At 42.2% G+C, this 21,899-nt stretch overlaps 1 protein-coding gene across 7 annotated transcripts in view; it reads right to left on the reverse strand.

Annotated features, from left to right (window-relative positions):
• The window catches only part of NAV2 (neuron navigator 2), a 388,804-nt gene that overhangs the window by 128,937 nt on the left and 237,968 nt on the right, over nt 1–21,899 (reverse strand). For 4 of the 7 annotated variants that reach the window (XM_071417129.1, XM_071417130.1, XM_071417126.1 and 1 more), the window contains 3 exons: nt 9,614–9,686; nt 4,422–4,653; nt 2,800–2,868 (listed from right to left, as the gene is read on the reverse strand). In XM_071417129.1, coding sequence (XP_071273230.1) covers nt 2,800–2,868; nt 4,422–4,653; nt 9,614–9,686 — 374 coding nt within the window. The remainder of the gene's footprint in view (nt 1–2,799; nt 2,869–4,421; nt 4,654–9,613; nt 9,687–21,899) is intronic. The other 3 variants (XM_071417131.1, XM_071417127.1, XM_071417125.1) reach the window with 1 other exon arrangement.

Raw genomic sequence — 21,899 nt, forward strand, 5'->3', positions numbered from 1 at the left:
AAGTATCAACAGCACAAGTGTAGGCTCATAAGGGTGTTTCTACTTCCACAAGAACAAGTCAAAGGATCATCTTAGATGAAAACTCTATGTCAAACAAGCTGCAGTCTGAAGTGTTTTACACCAGAAAAAAAGCCCTGAGACAAGATTAACAGTCACCTGCCATAAGTCTGCTGAATGAGAAATAGTTGCAGGTAAATTCAGGGGAGCAATACCACTGGCAAAAGGTTAAGACTAAGTTGGACATTACTGTTCTTAAACCAGACTGCCGGACACTTCATCACACAAAGGCTGGCCACATAAAGGCTACCCTTATTTCAGAAAAAACAATGAGATGGAACTTGGCAGCCTTTTTCCTTCTAGAGAAGCACATCACATCTCTGCCCTGACAACTACAAAGCTCAGCAGCCAAGCCCAGCAAGACTTTAACCTGATTTAATTATTTGAGCCCATATAAATCACACAAAGCTTCAGTACCCTCTCCTAGAGTAACCACATTATCAGTGAGCTGGTATTAGCCTCTGGTTTAAACTGGGCATCTGCCTCTTCCAGCATTTTCTTACCATAGCCTGTACTTACCAGATTAAGCTGATTAACTAGGAAAAAAAAAATGTAGTTATTCTGGAGTAAGTCAACAAATTTTTATGCTTTTCAGGCAAAAAGGAAGGTGGAAGACTTCTTTAAAAAGCCTGATAGAATCAGGAAAGCCACTGGCATCACATCTCAGAACACTTCAAAGCCAACATTCACACACAGAATCATTTTAAAGCTTCTTCATGTAAAATACAAAAATCTATTCAAATAACTTATGCCAATAATAAAGCAAAAGGAAGAACTCCCAGTTGTCAGAGAAAGTGGAGATGCAACTGGCCAAATCACCATTGTGCCTCTAGAAGAAGGAAGGGAAGCCAGGAAGGAACCTGGCAGGGCTTCCTAAATAAACTGATTTATCCAGGACCAGTGAAGAAATAGAAAATATGAAAAGAAACACGGAGAAAAAGCCAAAATGTCAGCAGCTGCATGCACATGCTTTCAAAGCTCAAGAGTCTAAGACATGAGGGCATCATTCAAATACAAACCCAAAAATTAATTTACAAGCTCAAAGCACCACAGATTCAGCACAGCACATCATGGTTCTGAGGTTGACTTTTAGACCAGTTTCTCAAATTCTCCAGCTTTTTCCAGCACTGGGGGGTGCTAAAAAGTTGTCCATACTCATCATTGCAGCAAAGGGTTCATGAGAAAACCCCAAAGGGGCTTCATCCACTGCAGAGGAGACCACAGGGGAAGAAGCTGAGGGCAACCAGTGACAAATAAAACTTTTTGAGAAAGTCACCAAGACAAGGAAGTTCATGAAAAGTTCATTTTGTTTGACAGAAAACTAGCTAGGTTTTCTACAAGGTACCTCAGCCCAAAGCTGCCACCCAGTTTTGAAACACTGAGTATGGGGCACCCACCCCAGGATGGCTGCAAGGGCCCCAGTATGGGAGGGGAGCTTTCCAGCAGCAGGGAAGGGACAATCTTCCTCTAGGGATGGATAAGAAAAGGCTCCCTACACATATCCACACAGGTTTTGCAAAGCTGTCACATTTTAAAGTAAACAAAGCTCCTCAAACCATGTGACCACTTAAGAAGTGACGAGATTTCCATCTGAGGCAGTATTGTCACTGCCAATAAAAACACACAGGGAATAAAAAAACCTAGGTGCCAAAAGCACTCTTGAAGATATCCTTTCTCTTAGACCTTCCCCCAGCCTGTAGTTTAACTAACTGCTTTTAAGCCCCTGCTTTTGGTATTAGGTCAGGATACTTCACTGCAGTGTCTGTGAAATCTAAGGAAAAAATCAGGTTCAGGGAGACACTTCTGAGAGAAGGTACTGAGCTTGGAGAACAAACTCTTTTACTACTCTTCAGCACCTCTGTTAAGCAAATATGAGCTGTCAAGCCATAATTAAGATCAAGGGAGAACATGAAAAGGAAATGTGAAACTTTTTAACAGGGATTATTCTGCAGAGATTCACTGAAAGCATATAAGAAATAAGATGTGGGAAATAAATCTAAATTATACAGCAGAAAAAACAATCTATACAAACTGAATAAAGATCATAAGCTATAGCTCAGAAGCTTAGCAAAAATTATATGGTATAATTTACCAATGTAAAACTATATTCTAGTCAAACATTTACATATAATAGTAAAATAACAAGATTATTACCCAGATTAATAACCACAGCAACCCTTAGGATCACTGAGATGAGATGGACAGATGAACTGGCATGCAAATCATGCTGGGATTCAGGGAGAAAAGGGACTGAAGTGCCCCTGATTCCCTTCCAGGGAGGTCACAGGAGCTGGGTGTGAGAGCACTGGGGACAGCAGGGGCTCTGATCAGCAAGAGCCACACAGTGCTGCTGGGGCTCACAGCATGCAGGTGACACTCTCCTCACTAGGAGGAGATCTTCAAGGTCATTTCCAATCCAAAACATTCTGTGATTCTATGATTTCAATAATGCAGGTCAAAATATAATTAATACAGTGGGGCAAGAACTCCCAGAACCATGTTTTGTTCTCAAAAGCAAAAGCTCCTAAGAACAAAAAAAAATCAAATTATTTCCTTCAGGGCCAAAATGCATTCCACACCTCAAAAAAAAAAAAATTAAAAAAAAAAAATCCTAAAACTTTCCCATTTCAGCCGTTTGTAAAGGCCTAGTTACAAACTGTGTTTCACAGGAACCCTAAACATGCACCCAGAAATATTGCAAAAGGATTATTCATGCTTTGCAGAAGATGAAGAAATGCTAACCTAGAAGACCTTTTCTGACCAAGAGTGAATCGGATGATTTTGCTTTGAGATGAGTCCCTGGGAGATGCACTGTGACAGGAAAGAAAAAGCGGAAGAGAACATTGAACAAAGAAACTTTTTGGTTTTTTTCTTTTAAGCCACTGAACTTAGTAACTGGTTTTAGGGAAAATATGGGGTTTTTTATGAATTTCACAAGAATATAAAGCTTCTTGCCCGAGTATGACTTCAGGTCAAAACCACTACAGTCTGAAATTAATTTTTACAGAGTAATGAACATGCAAATCTGCATGCAACCCCCAACTCTATTCCTCTTTTCCTTCTCCCTCCTTCATTATATATATTTTCTTTAGAATCTGAGCAATTTGACTTTGCTGATCTTCAAACATGACATTGAAGATCTTCAGGATATACATGTTTGTCAAGTATTTGAAACCCAGCCCAATCTACACAATGGACTGAAAACAGCAAAACAGTGTTCAGCATCTCTGCATGTTTGACAGAAAACTTGCAGAAATCTCTTGAAACACATCTTTATTTTACAGTAATTATTTCCTGTTCATACATGCTGTAGGAATACTATGTTTTTCAACTATACAAAACTATTGTTTACACCCAAATGAGCCTAATTTGTGAAAAAAGACATAAAAGCCAAACCCAAATAACCTCTGGGTGATCCCACTTGGAAGCCTTCAGTGAAACTGTTTATACCCCTCACAGGGCAGCACTTCAGCCAGCATTCACCTCAAGGTGTGTTAACACAAGCAAGCCTCAATGTGAGATTTGTAAGAACAAGAAGCCTTCATTCTTTAGGAATTGTGGAAATATGATTTCTGCTTTTAATTCTCTCTCTTACCCCCACTAAACCCTCCCTGTTTTAGCAGTGCAAGGGTCAGACCAGTAGAAGGCTGCACATGCATTTACTGTGGTACTCCCTCAGAAGACTGCTTTTATTCCAAGCTGGCCAGAGCACTCCTAGTATTAAAGACATTCAAGGAACAAAACCCTTTTCTATTCATCTGTACTCTGATCTAGGAGTGCCAACAAACACCAATGATGGAAGTTATTTTTCATGTAAAGCCAGCAGCATATTATTTTTGACCAAAAAGTCTAGATTTGATTTTGATTGCCAATAGAGCTGTTATGAGCTCTATTTCTTTTAGCAGTGTCAGAGTAACCCTTCCCCACAGTGGAAGGTAACCCTTCCATTTCTTAGTGAGGACTGAAACTCTTGCAATCTGAGAACTGAAGTTGGTTTTCATATGCCTTAAATGTATGTTTTCTAAGGGAAACAATGTGCATGCTTTGTGAGTAGAAAGAAGCAAAAGGAATAGTGAGAAAAACATCCTTTTACAATCCTGTGGTTACTTGGTCCAGCAGGGATGTCACACCCATTGGGCTGCACACTTCCAGCACAGAGAATATATTTAAACACACGTGTTTTGATTTCCAAAGGCTTGAAGTCAATTGCTACCCAGCATTCCATTCCCAACACACTTTATTCTAGAGCAGAACGAAAGAAAGGAGTTTCTTTGGCTTTTTAAGACCTGCAATAAGAAGGAAAAAAAAAAAAAAAAAGATAAATAATGAGAAAAAAAAAACCAACTTGAAGGAGATTTCCCCACCTGGACTGCATTTCTGGTTGTGCTTTTAACTGCTGCTGCACAGCTTGTGGGGGCTGTTGGCACGGAGTGTGGAGCGGAGCTGGCACCTGCTGCTGAGGCAGCCCCAGCTGGCACTGGGATGGAGGCCCTGCTTGCTGGGATGGATGGTGCTGGGGCTGCTGCTGCTGCTGCTTGTAGCGAGACAGGCTGAAGAACAGGCCCAGGATGGCCTTTAGATTCCCATTCCTGATTTCTGTAAGGCAAAGGGGAGAAGTCACTCGTCAGCCATCAGTGGGGGTTTTCTCTCCAACAGTGCAATAGTGGGTCAGCCTCTGCATCCCCAGAATACTGTCTGAACTGAGCTCCTTTGGGATATCCTTTAGGAGAAGTTTCTTTCTGCACATCTAATTGGCATTACAGTTGATTGCCAGTGAGCACCAAGGACAAATAAATAACTAATCTCTTCCCTGCGGTGACTGAGCAATATCTCACATTTCCACTGTGTTAATGAATGCCAGTGTGCTTAAAAAGCAAGTCCTTTTAAATCTTTCCTTTAAGCAAACAGAAGCCAAAACAGAGCCCCCACAACAACAATTGTATTAAGGACAGCATGCTGTAAATGATTTCTCAGTCCTAAACTTGCACAAGGAGGAAACTACTGCGCTCTCACATTGGCATCACATCTCAGTATTTTGATATTTCCGGAATATCAAAATAATCGTTTCCACTAAGAAAATTTGATGCAAGTTTTGCACTAGAAAATATGGTTATTGGGTGACACAGCTGTATTCAAACATAATTACCAGCTTTGATACCATCACAAGCTGATAAGGGATGGGCACCCAATGTACCTAAAGACAGCTTGACAGTCAAGGTATAAACTTTTCAATTCCTGAATGTCATCCTGCTCTTCTATGCAATATCAAAGGCAAAAATGTAAAAGCAAACAGAAATACAAAGATGAAGAGGTGTATCAGACCATGCACTTAACCACTGTATCATAACTAATACTCCAGAGGGCAAATTCTTCCTTGCAGACAACCTTAATGTGCTGTGACTTAATTATTTATCGTGTTTAATTTCTTAAATTTAAAAAGTGAATTAAAAAAGCTACAATCAAACAGCTGAACTTCTGCCTGTGTGGTACAGATCACTTGAACCAAATCTGACTGTTGCCCTGTGAGAAAGTAAGAAGAAAAGGACATGTGTTAAGACAGTGGCCAAGCACAAAGGCAAGAAGCAGAATTTTCATGTGTTTCCAGTTCCAGCTGAAAGGTTGCTCTGAGTTTGTGTTGGGCCCCACTCCATCCTTTACTCCCTCTCCCAGCCACATTTCTGCTCACTTTGCTCATCTTTGCTGTATAAACAAGCTTCTGCTCCTAATCCTAAGCACTTTACCCAGCAGATCTGAGGCTCAAGGTATAAAACTGTTCTTTACCCATTCTGTACCAGCTTCCAGCTTTGGTCCCCTTGTCTACCTGCACCTCAGTCTACTTTCCCTTCCCAGACACTAATATAATTTACTTTCTTTCTGAAATTTGTCTCAACCCATGCCCACATCTTCAGAGAACATTAGCCCTTCTCTAAGTGGCCCTGACCCAGGATATTCCTTTCCTCTCATACTCCTTGACTCAGTTTCCCCAGCCATTTTTTCTTCCCTGCAGCCTGGTCCCTCCATCAGTGCTGTCTCCCACCACTGACCCCCCAATCCCTTGTTTAAAAGATTATCATTCCCAGGGCCCTCCAGCAGCCATTTTCAGTCTTCCTTTGTTTTCTTGGCTAATTTTAGTCTCTTCCTGAACAGTGGGGTCCCAATTAATCCTGCCTGTTCCCCCTTTTCCCTGCCCACTCCTGCTCCCATGCAGTGCCATGCACAAACCCAGCCTCCTCTCACTGCACCAGGCAGGTTCCTTCTCTGATCTGCAGGTCCTCTTCAATAATCTCTGTTTAGCTTAGGAGGACAGGGATGGAAGTAAAACAGACACAAAATACAGCAGAACACAGTAAAAAGGATTTCCTTATCTCCAGCAAAGAACTCAAATTACTCATGGGAGCTGTAAGGAAGGTAGCATCCAATCACAGGTCGAAGCATAACTAAACAGATCCAGAGGCACTGGGAAGCTTAACTGCACAAATACAGGTCAGATATAAAAGAAATTACCATGGACCTGCTTGTTTAAATTTAGCAAAGCTATATGCAACTGGAAACTGATTTCTATGTGAAGTGAAAGGCAATTATAACAATAACCCACCTACAATGTGTTGCTGCCCATTTTCTGCTGCATTTATCAGAAGGGCAACCTGCTTTTGACTAAATAATCAAAAGACCACTTTCAATGAGTTAAAGCAGTCTCTTCCCCTCTGGATTTGAAAAAAAACCACATTTTAAATCAGACTTTCAGCAGTACCTCTGTTTCTTTTATCTTAAAAACTGAGGTAATTCTGGCAGTTCTACCTTGCATTTTGTACAAAAGGAATATTTCAAAGACTACTTCAGCCTCACTGCACTCTGCACATCAGCAGTCTCAAATGCTTCCTGCTTCAAGTCCTCTCCAGCCCATGGTCAGCTCCAGTATCATATTGACTTAGATATGGACAAGGATGTCACCCAGCCATTCTAAATGTGGAGCCAAAAATTACTGTCCTGGATACTGGAAACAAACACTCCAGACACTTGAAACTGGAATTTGGTTTTCATAGGAAACCCCCAAATCCACTCTTCAGAGATTTGCATCCTGGCATATCCCTGCTGGTGCTTGTTTCCCCTACATCACTGCTCCAGGATGTGTTCAGCTGATCATTATCCAGCTCATCTGTTATCCAAAGGATGTGCAGCTGCTTATGTGTGATATCAGTTTGGGTTTCTAATGTGCATTTATGTCCTCCAGTATCTTCAATATCTTGAGAGCAAGGAGATATTGTGTGAAGGAGAGCAAGCTTCTCTGGGCAGTTGCAATTCCAGGAGTCTAAAACAGGTCTAAGGGCAGGGGTATAGAAAGACAGTTCAAAGAATGGACAATAAAAATGTGCAGCAAGAAGTGAAAAGAGATCTCCAGCTCTCAATAGTTTTCTTCAGTAACTAGAAATGGGGATTTTAGATTTTAAAAAATCTTTGATAAGGGGATGCCTTTTTGCCTTCATGTGTCTGGGGAAAGGGGCTTCTAGCACAGCATGGCCATCATCAGTGATTGCAGATCCTCAGCATCTCCACTGCATAAATCCATCAAAACAGACTCTGTGTCAGTGGCACACACATATGAAAGCAGGATTTTTCAACACTGGAAGGATATACACGTGCAGTCCCAAATTATTTCAACATTTAGGAGTCATCCAAATTCCAGTTTTGAGTCATTAACTTCTGTCCACACTGAAGCTGCACTGTCGAAAAATACGTGCTCTTAACAAACCCAGGGGACTTCAGTGATTATTCCCTTTTGGAAGCAATCACAACCTTTTCCTTCCTCCTAGATGAGGATCTGCCAGTGAAGTAAATAAAGTTATTTGCAGTTGACCTAGCAGGTCTTGGCAACTCACACAGAAACACTGGCTTGTCTGGTAACAACATTCTTCACTTTAAATGGTTCTGTGTTCCTCAACTAGAGGAACAACTAGAGAGAGAATTCACTTTACTGTTGCATTCAAGTCTTTTACCTTATTTTATAAAAATATATTCATTCCCTCCCCTTCTCTTTCTTCCTTCAATGTTAGTGGTGGAGCCAGTAAATGCTCTCATTTATATGCTGGCAGCAAACATTACAGGTCCCTTCTTAGCTTCCATGTGATTTAATACACTAATTCCTAGATGGTGTCAAAGAAAGGCAGAAATCCCAAATCAGGGAAGCCATGGGATAACATGTGTCCTGCTGGGCCTGACTTGTGCCTTGGCAGGAGAGCCATGAGCATTAATCATGCTGTCCCTTGCCCAGTGTGAGCAGCACCACGCTGCCAGCTCTGTACACCCAGGCATTTCTCTCATCACTGACCTGCCATTCCACTTGGATTTTACCTTCTAGTGAGACAGGTAAATAATGTGAATGTATTTTTACAATATTTCCATGCTAAGGTCAAAATTGGCCTTTACAACTGACTCAGCCACATTTTCTTTTTTACTCCTTTCCTGGCAAACAAATTCTCTGCTGTTTGAAGTTTTAGCTCATGCTTTCTTTTCTTGACATGAGAATCCTTCCGATTATAACCAAGCAACTGAGGCATGTAATGCTGGCAGCACTCAGGTGGACCACAGTAAAGCTTCTCTTTGGAGGAAAATTTTTGTTATTGCTGTTCTAATCCAGCCTAAGAACACACCTAACATTCAGCCTCCTCTTCTGCTAGCTGTGGTGCACTCAAGTTAAAACACCAAATATCTGCTATTTTGCTGCAGCCTCCTCCTCCAAACTAAGTTTGTGAAGAGACTCAGTCATCAAATGTAACTTTGAAGTCTCACCTGATGCCACACATTCAATTATGTGTTCTGCAAAGCACTGATGGAGATGTCATATCATATATTCAGCTACTGAACCCAACTGCTTTTCCAGCATATTTAAATGAAAGTACAAGTGAAAGCTGGTGATGAGGACGACAGAAATCTGTTTGATCTCCTAATAAGATAATAGCTAAACAGCTTCTGAGCCAACAGGTACCACACATCCTGGCATAAAGGAACAGAGTTAACCTAGTTTGGTTTCAGAAAATTCTGATGCTCTTCAAAAGCAGAGTGATTAATTGGAGGTCAAAATGTCTTGTTTTGTTTTGGTTTGACTCAAAACATTTGGATTTGACTGTTTTGTGCACCTGGAAACAGGAAGCAGGATGGTTGTTCAGGTAAGAGAATAATTGAAGAATAAGGAAATTTTTTTTTCTCTGAAAGGGCAAACAACTGACAGCAGTTCACTTATATCTGTAAAATATACACTGATCAATGTGCAAATTATTGAACTGAGATAAGAAATTTCTGGTTTTCAACAGAAAGTAGTAAAGAAGTGACTGAACTCTAATTTGGTCTCAATGATTACTTTTACAAGTCAGCTGTGTAGAAATTAGATACATATTTTATCTACCTTTCACACTGAGATGGGGAAAAAAGAAATAAAGATTGTCAGAAGTTTAAATTGACTTTATTAATCTTCCATCACACTCCATGTTCTAGTTGCAATCACAGGTAGCAATTCAGGCTCCTCATTTAACATGAAACCTTAAGCAACCAATGGACTCACCTTCTGCTGACAGCCCCTGGATGTTAATCCCCTTAGCAGCCAAGAAACTCAGGCATGCATCTATGTTTTCAATCTGTTCAAGAACAAACAAAACAAAGAGAAAAAAAGGAGACACAAAAAGAAGATACATTGTAAGAATTATTTACTTCCATCTACCACCACCCTTGAGTGCGCTCAGTCTTTGCATCCCATAAAAAAGTCCCTTTGCTCGTGATGTGGAAACCATAGCATGAAACCCTCTCAGTTACTGAGGTCCTAAATGGATTATTGCATTGATTATAAACTGACTGTTCCACGGGTCAGGGCTTTCTGTTCTTTGCATCTGCATGAAGCAGGTTAGCTCCAGCCCCAGTTTCTTACTAGAGGGTCAAGGATGTTCCGCGCCAGGATTCGTAACCGACAACAAGTGCGAGAAAACATGAAACCGAAAATAAACATGGAGGCCATTTGTTTGAGAAGGCAGATTGCCACTTGCTCTGAGGCTGACAGCTGGCAGAAGTTTCCAGCCACAGCAGGAGCTGAACACAAGAGCTGTAAGTGGAAACCCCGGCCGGAATGCAGGGGAGCGCGTTCCCCGCGGCATTCCCCGCGAGGCAGGAACGCCAGGCCGCGCTGGGCACTCGCTGAGGGGCACCTCACAGGTGGGACAATGGGAACAGCCCTCATGGCATCAAATCAGCTTTCACCAGCAAGGGACTTGTGCACAACAGGTCTGCCTGAAAGGTGCTCTACACAACCCTGTTGCTATACACAGACTGGACTCAAACCTACCTAAGAAAGTGAACTCCAGAGGGGCTGAACGAGTCCGGAATGTTTTCCACTCTATCTCAACATTACAGTAAGAATCTTGGAGTAGCCTCACACCTGATTTCCCACCAAGCTCCCACTGAAGCTCTGCTGTCATAACCAGAAGATGCAGGGAGATGCCAGCCCCCACCCCAGCCCAAAGAATTTCCATGCAAAAGCCTGAGCTTGGACACCTCGAGGGGCTGCAAGGAACATTTGAGGAAATACCATGTTTTGTGTGTGGTTACACAAAAAACTCTTGGATGATACTGTTGAGCAACTCTTTTATTTAACCATGGTAATCAGCAAGTGATAAAATAAAGTCTTTGTGTTTGAACATCTCTCAAACATTAATTTATTAATTCCTGAAACATTGCAACCAAACACTGCGTCCACCATACGGATAAGGAAGGAGACAGACACCAAGCCCCACACTTGGTCTCACATAAGTACCTTTATTCTGTGAAGCGTGGAGACATCAAAAGGAAACATGAAAAATCCAGCTGCCCTGGCAGCCCCTGCCTGCCCTCCAAAAAAATACACAACTGAGGGCTAAGGCAGCAGTTTAGATCTTGAGCTCCCAGCACCTGACCTGAGCTCCCTGTCCTTCCCAAAGTAATAAAAAAAGTACCAGGGAAGCTGCCAGGAAACCTCCCACATGGACTTCTCTCAGGGCATATTAATTTATTGTCTATAACTATAACAATAAAAACATTTTCTTCTATCAGGGGTGGAGGTTAAGTTATTGGCATTGCTGAACTGTGATTTCAACAATTAGAAACACTTTTATCAACCTCATTATACTTTGAGATATAATATAAAGTACACAAAGTATATAGTATACTTTGAGTAAATGATATACTCCAAAACCCAGAGAGGGACCAAAGAATACATTTCCTGTACTGCTCAGACCTTAAGGCTTGGAGCAGGGTGCAGTTCAAAGGTTCATTTATCCACAGTTCAACATGATCCAACAGTCAATTGACACATTTCATTCTTCAGTACTCAACAAGCCTTTCAAGTTTCCAACACAGCTCTTTTATTGAGGTGACTGGGGATTTGGCTGGAAAACCAAAGATCACCTTTTCAAGAATAAACACCACATAAAAGGATCAATCCATTCCTACTACCTGCACTTAACAAGCTGCATCATTCCAAGAACATTTCCAGACTTCCACAGCTGTGGGTAGATGCCTCCTCTCCAAATAAGCAGGTTAGTGACTAAAGACAAGCAATATCTCACCCTCACTCCAGAGCTGCAGTAGCTCTCTCAGTCCTACTCTGCTTGCTTCTCTTCCCATGCTCCTCACCTTTGCATAAACTCTCTTTTAGGACAGAGTGAGCACAAGATTAAGATTTACATCTGGCTAGTGAGTTCCTCATCCATATCCTCATTCTTGGTGCTATATAACAATCTTTGGTGAGGTCCTAATCTCATCCTCTTCAGATTCAGGGAGTCCCTTTAAAATAATTCCATTTCTCCTGTGGCAAAACCCCCCAGTTTTTCTGAGCATTGTAGCCACTGAATTAAGGTAAATCACTCCCATCCTCAGACTGATGGATGGCTCTCCATCACAGGTCTGTATCTGAACCATAGGTCGAGCAACCTGGAACCTCACTGCCACACAAAAGGTCAGATGGACTGCCTTGCCACACCAGTGGTAATTCCTGGCTAAAAACTGGGACAAACAAGGGCTCTTGGTGCTCTACTGGTATGGAAAACACCCTAATTTCATCAGGCATGACAAAACAAAGTGGGAGTAACAGGGATGTGCAAAGGTACACGCTTTACATTCAGAAAATAAAGAACTAGGATAAGACCCTGTGGGGATGTACAGCACTGCACATGTGAGAAATTCACTAAAAGAATAAAACCAAAAGATATAAATAAAAATATATAAAAAACTGAAATATTTAATGACTGTCTAAGATTTACGCAGTGGTATTAACAACATTACATGGCAGCATGGCAGGAATGAGAGGAATTGATTGATTTTGAAGGAAAAATAGAGGATGAAAAGGAAAACAGAAGGAAATTAGAGAAAATCCAAGAAGTAAGTAGAACACTGAATGCAAAACTGTAGCTGAAATTATTACATTTACTGCTGGTAAGAATTCAAGGTCCTTCCCACACAACAATGGCTGAGTCAAGAACCCTGACTTGGCTGAATCAGTCTCCTGCATTAGAATTCATGTTGCTGTTTGAAGAGATGACTTCCCAGCAATGCAACATGTCATGAATTTCACTCATAAAAACTCCACGGAAGAATTCCTGCCCTGGTCCCTGCTGTTTTAACTACTAATAATACAAAAATATTATTTTATGGACAAATACGACCCCAGTGCAGACAGGGCTGGAGACAAACGAGCAATGATAATTAGACCATTTAGATGGAGAGAAGTGAAGTTTCTGGATAGATCTCAGCTAGATGGTAGGAAAAAATTCTTCCCTGTGAGGGTGGTGAGGCCCTGGCACAGAACTGTGGCTGCTCCATCCCTGGAATTGTTCAAGGCCAGATTGGACAGGGCTTGGAGCAACCTGGGACAGTGAAAGGTGTCCCTGCCCATGACAGGGAATTGGAACAAGATGGTCTTTAAAGTCCCTTCCAACCCAAACCATTCTATGATTCTAAGCAAAACCCCAATGACTCTGCATCCTGGTGACTTCCAACACAAAGTACATTGCCTCCTTGTAATTACAGCATGCAGCAGCAAATCATCACCCAGACTCTATAGGCCCCTTTTCTGCCAAGTCCACATATTGCTTAAACCCTTTAGGCAGATGTGAAAGGACCAGATTTGCCAAAGGGGAGTGGATATTTTCTGTTACACTGTGAGCTACAATTGTTTTTTTGGCTGAGAATTCTGATTTCTCATTCGCTTGGTCAGCAACATTTAACACAGCAGAAGCAAAGCAGGAAAGATGGCAGCTGGATGCTCTCAATCCCTGCCTACCCACAACAGGGGAAAGCTGTGCAAAAGAAGGAAAACCAAGCACAGCCACCCACAGTGATTATCTCACTCAGAAACATTACTGGGGTATCCAAAACTAAACCACCCAGACCAAATATTCAAATGAATTTGCAATTTTAGATCATCACATTTAAACTATTTCAGGTGTAATCTACTATCAACATATGCTATCAGTCCCACATCCTTTTATGATGGGTATTTATTCTGAAATGTTCCTAAATGCCAACCAAGGACAGCTGAGCCCACACCAGAGGGGCTGGCAGCCTCTGGGGTTCCTCCTCCTGCTTTCTTTTAATTAGGAGATTATAAGAAAACAACTCCAACAACACTGTGAAATTCAATTTCTGCTCAGACATAACGTATCAAGTGTCATCATTCTCATATTCAGAGAAGGAAAAGCTACCTGAAAACTTCCTCTTAACATGAATAACCTGACAAGGTGGGAAGAGAAGGCATCATGGCCAAGTGCTGCACATGCAGAACTGCCCAGGACCAGATAATCACACAAGACTTTGCGCTTGTCATACAGCAGCAATTTCAATTTCTATTCTTGCCAGTGCTAGAGAGAAAACATGCCCTGGCCTGTATGAGCAGAACAGGATATGCCTGAACCAAATTAAAAAAAACAAACCCAAGCCAAAATATCCCCATCCTGCAGCCTATAAATGGAGCCCCACAGGTGGGCACTGATGTGTTGAACGCTGAATATCTCAGACAAAAAGCTGAGTATGGACACAGCCCCCAGGCAAAGCTGTCTGTCCAACTCTGCCAAGTCAAATACACAAGGTGAAGGATAACTAGTGCTGTCCCTGGCACAGACACAGATGTTTTTCTAAACAAAAAACAGAATTGAACTTGTTGTAGGCTCCTTCGCTTACAAACCAGGGGAGGTTTCTCATATTGTGATGCAAGACCTCTGCTCCCAACTTTTACAGTGATAAATGGGGAGTTTTGATGAGCTTATCCAGAAAACCCACTTCTTATACTGAAACCAGTGCTTATGTAGCCTGTGGCTCAATTTTATGTGTAGTATATTAATTTTCAAAGAAAAAAGAATGAATGCCCATGGAAGTTTTTATGGCCTCACAAACCTCTATGCAATATTCCAGCTGACTTCACATACAGTGCAGAAACAAGGAAATAGCCTAAGAAACACAAGCTGTTCCTTAGGACAAAATTTATTCCTTGTCTGTATTTTTGAATAAGGAGTTTACCCTCATATTTTATATCCAAAAGTTTGGAAAGAGCCTTAAAATCTTAAGTCATTACACTGACAATCCTTAGAATCCTGGAATTTTGGGGGAGGAAGGGCTCTCCATTCCAATAATATCTCATTTCCTCTATTTCCTAAACATAATTATATATAAAAAATACCAAAGCAGAACTGCAAATTCCATTTGTCCCAGAAGGATAGAAATACTAACTCTTATTGCTCTGTTTAAAATAAATCTCCATTAGCAGTTATCCCATTCAAAATGTATCTTTTTAAAAAGAAAATAATACATTGCTCCCAGTGTTCATCTGCTGCTCCTGACTACTTGGATAAAACTATCTCCCAAAATTAAGTTTAAGGATTTTGACAGAACTTGGTGGGCACCTTAGAAATTAAATTAAAATAAAATAAAATAAAATAAAAATTAAATGAAAGACATAATGGAAGGGTAAATGAAGCTAATCTGTATTCTGAAGCCAGGCTGTGGCAGATATACCCACAGAAACCAAAATCTGCTCAAATATACATGAAGAGTTGAGTCTTCCCTTAAAATTGCCTTGCTTTGGGGTTTTAAAGACAAGGAGAGTTTGGGCATTTGTCTAAGGCTGGAGTACCAGCTTAAGCCTCATCTCATGCATCCTCTTCTCTTTGACCCTGGTAAGCCTGTGCTGTCCTGTGTTTGCAGTTCTTTCTGCAGAAATAATGGGATAAATATTCAACATTCACTCCCAACGTGCCCAGTGTGAATGGAAATGAGGGCAGTAAACCCCACAGAGAAAACTGTGCTTCACACTGGCCAAAATTCCTAAGGACAGCAAAGAGCATCCAAGGGGCACATTGTGTTGTGGATGGATTCAGGCCATCCAGGGCAACTCCCAAGGTTTGCCAAAGCTGATCTGCTCAGGGACAGACACATGGAGGGTTGTAGAAATGCTCCTGCTTTATTCAGCTTTCTTTCAGATTTGTTTTTTCAGGTTTATTTATTTAAAACTGAACTTTTCCCATGGGGAAAAACAAAAGTAAAGAGCATTTTCTTTGAAAAATATTAATGGAAATATTATTTTTTGATTAGCTCTTCAGAATCAGACCTTTGAAAAGTTGAAGTGGGTAATTTGTGAATTTGGGTTTGTGAGACGGTCTAAATTATGATTAAGCAACAACTTTGCAAAACAAGTATCAACAAAGAGTCCTGCCTCTGGAGAATCATCAATTTAGGATATAGATGAAACTCTCTTGACAATACTTTAGCACATACCACAATAACTGTATTTCTTGGCACTGAATCTCTGTCCCTGTGTAACTGAAAAGAGGAAAAAAGAGGAAAAGCTGGGGAGAAGCCATGACTGTGCTCAATAAACCCATAATTAGGACAGCAGTGACTCTCATGGATGCAATATTTCCACCTTCCCTGGCTGCCCATGAAAGACCCTTTTCCATCTGGGGCTCCCAGGCTACAAGTTATGTTCTGTGCAACTGGGAAAAGGGGGAATGGCTTTAAACCGGGAGAGAGCAGCTTTAGATCAGACATCAGGAAGAAATCCTTCCCTGTGAGGGTGGTGAGGCCCTGGCACAGGGTGCCCAGAGAAGCTGAGGCTGCTCCATCCGTATGAGTGTCCAAGGCCAGGCTGGACAGGGCTTGGAGCCACCTGGGATAGAGGAAAGTGTCCCTGTCCATGGCAGGGGGGTTGGAACCATGTGGTCTTCACAATCCCTTCCAACCCAAATAATTTCATCATTCCATGATTCAATCTAAAATGACACCAATATCTAGCAAAGGTGGATTGCTAGATTGGTGGATTGCTTCCTAAAACATCCTTGAACTTTACATAAACCAATATTTTTCAGAGTGCACAAATGCTCAAAAGGAAGGACTGACACCAACACCACCCAGTGCACCAAGGGCAGGCTGCTCTGTCCCCAAACACCAGCTCAGATGCTGAAGGCTCTGTGTATCAGTAACCTGAACTTGCAGCAGGAATCCAGAATTTAATGAAACTTGTTCAGAAAGAAGCTCCTGCAATGCAGTCACTGGCAGTTGTTCATTTCTAAAAAAGGTCCCTGGGCAGGGAGCAGTGGCCAGAGCCCGTTCCCAGGCACTGAGCTCCCTCCCCACTGGCATTCCTGTGTCTGCAGGCCTGGGGCTCCCAGCCTCACCTGTTCCCAAGGGATTTGTTCCAGTGCCACCAACACATATGTGCCCCCTCCTTCCTTGCACCTGGGTAACGTCTCCTACTGAAATTCCCCTGCATAGCTGCTCAGAACAAGTGCAATAATACCACTTGTGTATGTAAAAATAGCTCTGCACAAAAACCAGAAGAATAGAATGCTCTGGATATGCACTACCATCAAGAAATAGCTAATTAAAACAACCATTATCACTCACTGTATAAGCAATGACTACAAATGAAAGATCTGTGACAGGACACAGAGACAAAAAGTTGATTTCTCTGGACTGTTTAATTCTTTGTGACAGCTGTGATCTGTTTACACAGATATTCCACAGTGAAGAGCTTATCACTGCATCTCCCATAGAAGAAACACCCAGGCAATCTTAATCCTTCAGCACCAAGCTGAAGGAGAATAATAAATTAATTTTTACTTCTACTTTACTTCTGTCCTCAAGTCAACCAAACTTCTTCTTCTTAGTTAGAAAAGGTTCTCATCCACGATTTCACACTCTTCCCCATTTATGCCAAGCACAATAAGAAGCTGTGTGTTTGCAAAGTATTGCATAAAAGGTACATTAATGTAATAATTTTATATCAGCAATGGTCATGGCAGAAAATTATGTTAATGGTGCTTCTAGACTTTGGTGTAGGTGTAAATATATAAGTGGAAGTTACAGATACCCCCACATACACATGTGGAATGACCCTGGCCCCTCAATCCATTTGCTCTTTCATGAATACAGGGTGGGCAGAACCATAGGTATTCAAAATGCAGTAATTCCATTTAACTGTGACGTAAATGATCAAACAGAATCTAATTCTGTCTTTATACTGAAGCTTGTACATTGCATTTTTTCAATAAAAATTACTTTGTTGCTCTTTATTGAACCTCATCCTGTTTCAGAGACAGATGATGCACAAATTCTTGCATCACTGTAAAGGGTGAAGAATTGAGAGCAGCCCACTGGGGACCACAAAGGAGATCCTTCATGGGACTGAAATGAGAGTGTCAGCAGCAATGTCCCCAAAGGCACCCTACACACCCATCCAGTGCAGGAGGCCTTATCACACTGCCTTATCATCCATCCCCACAAGCAGAAAGAGCTCTGGAAGCCATCCCTGCCAGAAATGAAACAAATCTCTGCTTGGTGACACTGCCATGCCTCGTGGCAGGGAGATGTACATATTGGTCTTTCCTGATCTGGTCCAGCTCCATTTATCCTGCTATTTTCTAGGTAGGATGATGGGGGGGCCCAGTGGGGGGCTTGTGGTTTATTTGGACTGCAAGCTCTGCAGCACAGAAATCTCTGATCCAACCACACCTGTCTCACTGATTACCATGCACAAATGGGCAGCATGGCAGCATAACAACAGCCTGGGTATCTGGGAAATACCAGAGTCAGTAAAATCAATCTTTATTGGAGAAAGAGTCATATAAACTGAGGCTGAAGGACAGCTAAGTACAAGCAACCTGGCAGATCTCCTCTGTAGTACATCATTCTCGTCTACATCACAACGTGGGCTCACACATGACCAACAGAAACCCTGAGAGCCTAAGGAAAATTCTTTAAACACTCTGGAACTTGCTGTTTGGCCATGTCCCTGCATGGGCTGGTGTCTGTCACTGGCCAGGCTGGCACAGCACTGGGGGATGTCCCCCCCTCAGATGACCTTCAGCTGTGTGGAACTGCACCACAGGTTAGGGCCAGGAGACACCCATCTGTTACCATGGCAGCATCAAACCAAATTAAATTTCCAAACATGTGCTCCTGGTGAGTTACAAGCTCCCCAGGCAAAGTGGGGGAAGGCTCAGATGATGGGAAAGTTCCCTTTAACTACATTTGCTCAGCCTTGGAGTTGGATTACTTGAAAATACACAGCTATATTTAACCCCTGGCATACATTTCCAAAAATCCTACGCTAGGAATTCACAGAGAAAAAACACGCTTGTGATGCTTTTGATCTTCCAGCAGGGCTGCTCCCCTGAATTAGCAGCACATGCCCTGGCAGCAGAGCCCTCCTTGGCTTTGGGACTCAAGGGGGCTGGAGCAACAGCCTGGCAGATTTATTCCCCCTTCCTATGGCAATGTTTGGACAGCACTGGCTGTGTAAAACTGCCCCAAACTTTCAGAGGAGCAGATTAAAGTTCTGTCTTTGCTCTCAAAGAGCAGAGACAGAATTATTTTCCATGAGAAAACAAGCAACAAAAATTTATTTTTTTTTAAATACAGAAGCTATTTTTAGTTATTTGTACATAACACAGCAGCTCCCTCCCTTAGTGGATATTACACACACACACAGAGCTGCTCAGGTCATGCAGATGGTTTCAGCTCATATTATTCCTCCCAGCCATGAATGTGTGAGCCCAGCTATCTCCTGTAAGTATGAGCCACACCATGGCAGCACTCACACCCATTACATCAATTCCTTAAACTGCTCTGGAGAAAAAGAACACAGAAATATGGATGACACATGCCATACAAACCAATTAGTAATGGAGATTTCAACACCTATGCTCTTTTGACAATAAAAGGATAATTAATGTATGGAGCTGGCAAGGATCACACTGAGGAGGGGAGTGGATACCCTTCTCCAGCAGTAGTGTTCAAGTCAAAACCAAGGTCCCCACCATGCTGGAAAATTTCCATACAAACTGTTCCTTAGGTGTCACACACATTACAAAACAGCTCATTATCAGAGCACAAGAAATCAGTCAAATATTAAAATAATAGTCAAATTCCCATCACTGGAAGTAAGGTTTCCTTGAAAACGAAGTTATTGTACTGAAAACACGACCTTCATCCCAACTTCCATACAGTTCTTGGGAAGAAGTGCTGGCTCTGATCCACACTGCAGTCAGTACAAGACCCTTTGTTTGCAAGACAAACAGCAGGAGGAAGGCTGAGTGATATCAGTTTACCACTACAGCTTGGTATCTGCACCAGAAAGAGATGACTCCTAAACACTTCCTGTCAGCACATTAAAAAAATAAACACCTCCTTTTGCTGTTTGAGAACAACTACTTACAGACACAAAGTGATCCTGAAAAATATTAAAGGCCAAGCACCAGCCCACAGCGAACCACAGTAATTTGCTGCCCTATTTATAGGAGGTGCTGTGGTGTTTGTTAAGCCTTTCTGCTGCTCCAAATTCTTGTCCTGGGTGTCCCACAACTTCCCCAGACAGGGGGAGATGAAAGTCTGGTGTATCCACCCACAGGTTCTCCAACTCTCTTCCTTTCAGCACGTTTCAGCTTGGCTATATTCATCCATGTATAATGTAGCATAGAGAGCTCATACACTTTGGGTTTTGCTCATCATTTTACAAATCTAAGTGGGATGAACCCTTTTACAAGAGGTAACATTCAGCACTTCCAAAGGCACCCACATGAATAAGAATAATCTGCAATACCCAGGAGGGCAGGTACAAACCTCCCATAATCTGCAAGATGCCACACATTAAACTCTAAAATCATGCCCTAAACAAGAAGCAAATAAGAAAAAAAGAAGGAAAAATATCTCTGTTTTTCTATAAACAAACCATATTAGCAGAGATAGCCCTACTCAGGTTTATTCACCCAAGTCTTCTTTTCAGAAGTGTGCAGGAGAGAAAACTGGCCTTGATTTATTGACCTTCAGCTAGTTATCAAGGACTATGCCAACATTTTCTGGGGTTTTTATTAAAAACCCAAATGCTGCAATGTTCTCCAAATGTTCTTGGTCCCAGAGCCTGTGCTCCATACAAGCACATCCTCTCTTACCCACAGTATTTTCTGCATGCAGCTGAAACTAATCACCAGAATTGCAGGCTTTTGTTTAGACAAATATCTACAGCATGAAAATATAGAGGTTGGGGGGAAAAAAAGCCCTGAAACAGATTTTATGCAGAGGACGAGCTATAGAATAGTGTATAATAGATTATAGAAAAACCAGCCAACTCTTATCTGGAGCAAAGGAAGACAGGGATACTCCCCTCAGCAGAACAACCCAGACAGGATGATGATGGGAGGACAGGTTCTCACCTAAGTAATTTTTCATGGAGCCAGTGGGGTCCTTGTCATGTCATTTTTGGCACTGGGACAAGGCTGATAAGCACTGATGGTCCCACATGGTTCTGCAGTACTAAACTTCACTTGACAAGGCTTATTAGCACTGGCTTGGAGCCTGACAGACCCAAGCTGTCTCTAATGCTCAGTTTGGGCCAATTTGCCTGATGCTCTCCAACACAGGGAACGAGGCAGAGAGGCCAGGTCTGGCTCTGCAGAGAGCTCCCTCAGGTTTGGCACCACCAGCTTGGGACTGTGCCACATGGAAGTGAAGACACTTCTTGATGGATTTGGGAAGGCACAGGTTTGGTCCAGCTTTCTAAGCTGACACACCTGGCAGGGAGTGAGCTGATTCTTCACAGCTCGGCTCACATGTGTCTGCTCACGGCACTGGGACTCTGTAAAGGGAAAAGGAGATGGCAGGAGGCTTCCTTCCCTCTGAGATCTGCTGGATTTCTATACAATGAGCAAAGGTAAATCTCCATTTCTTGGTGCTATTCTTTTTTTTTTTTTACATCCCCCCAAATCTCCTCATCTGTGCTGCTCACCTTTCCAGCACTCTAATATGGATATGGACACTTTGAACCAAAAGATGCATTTGAAAAAAGAGTGGATATTACCCAAGTGTCTGGATGGCCTTGCCTCTGCCACCTCTCTGAGCCAGAGTTACCAGACACAAACACCAGCTTCCACATGCTGCAGGACCCTATAAGCTGTATTAATAGAGAGCACTGAAATGCAAAGGCTGAAGACTGCTGTACCTAAAACAAGCACTGCAACGTGTCTGTCCTATCTCCCTAAACACTGCAAGTAACTACTGCACCAACACCACCCCTACGAGGACTCCTGTGTTCTGCCTTAGAAGAATCATGGAATGATTTGGGTTGGAAGCATCCTCAAAGATCTTCTGGTTACATCTTTCACCACCGCACGTTTCTCCAAGCCGGCCTTGAACACTTCCAGGGATGGGGCAGCCACAGCTTCTCTGGGAAACAACACTCTTTTTTACAGTCAGACAACAAAGAGCTCTGTAACCATGTGCACCTGATAAAAGCAAGCCATAAGCATAATTCTCATTTTTCTCACATGAGGAAAACTGCA

This window comes from Agelaius tricolor, unplaced genomic scaffold, assembly GCF_023055355.1.
Source record: "Agelaius tricolor isolate 1412-34295 unplaced genomic scaffold, bAgeTri1.0.p SCAF_67, whole genome shotgun sequence".
Taxonomy (NCBI): Eukaryota; Metazoa; Chordata; class Aves; order Passeriformes; family Icteridae; genus Agelaius; species Agelaius tricolor.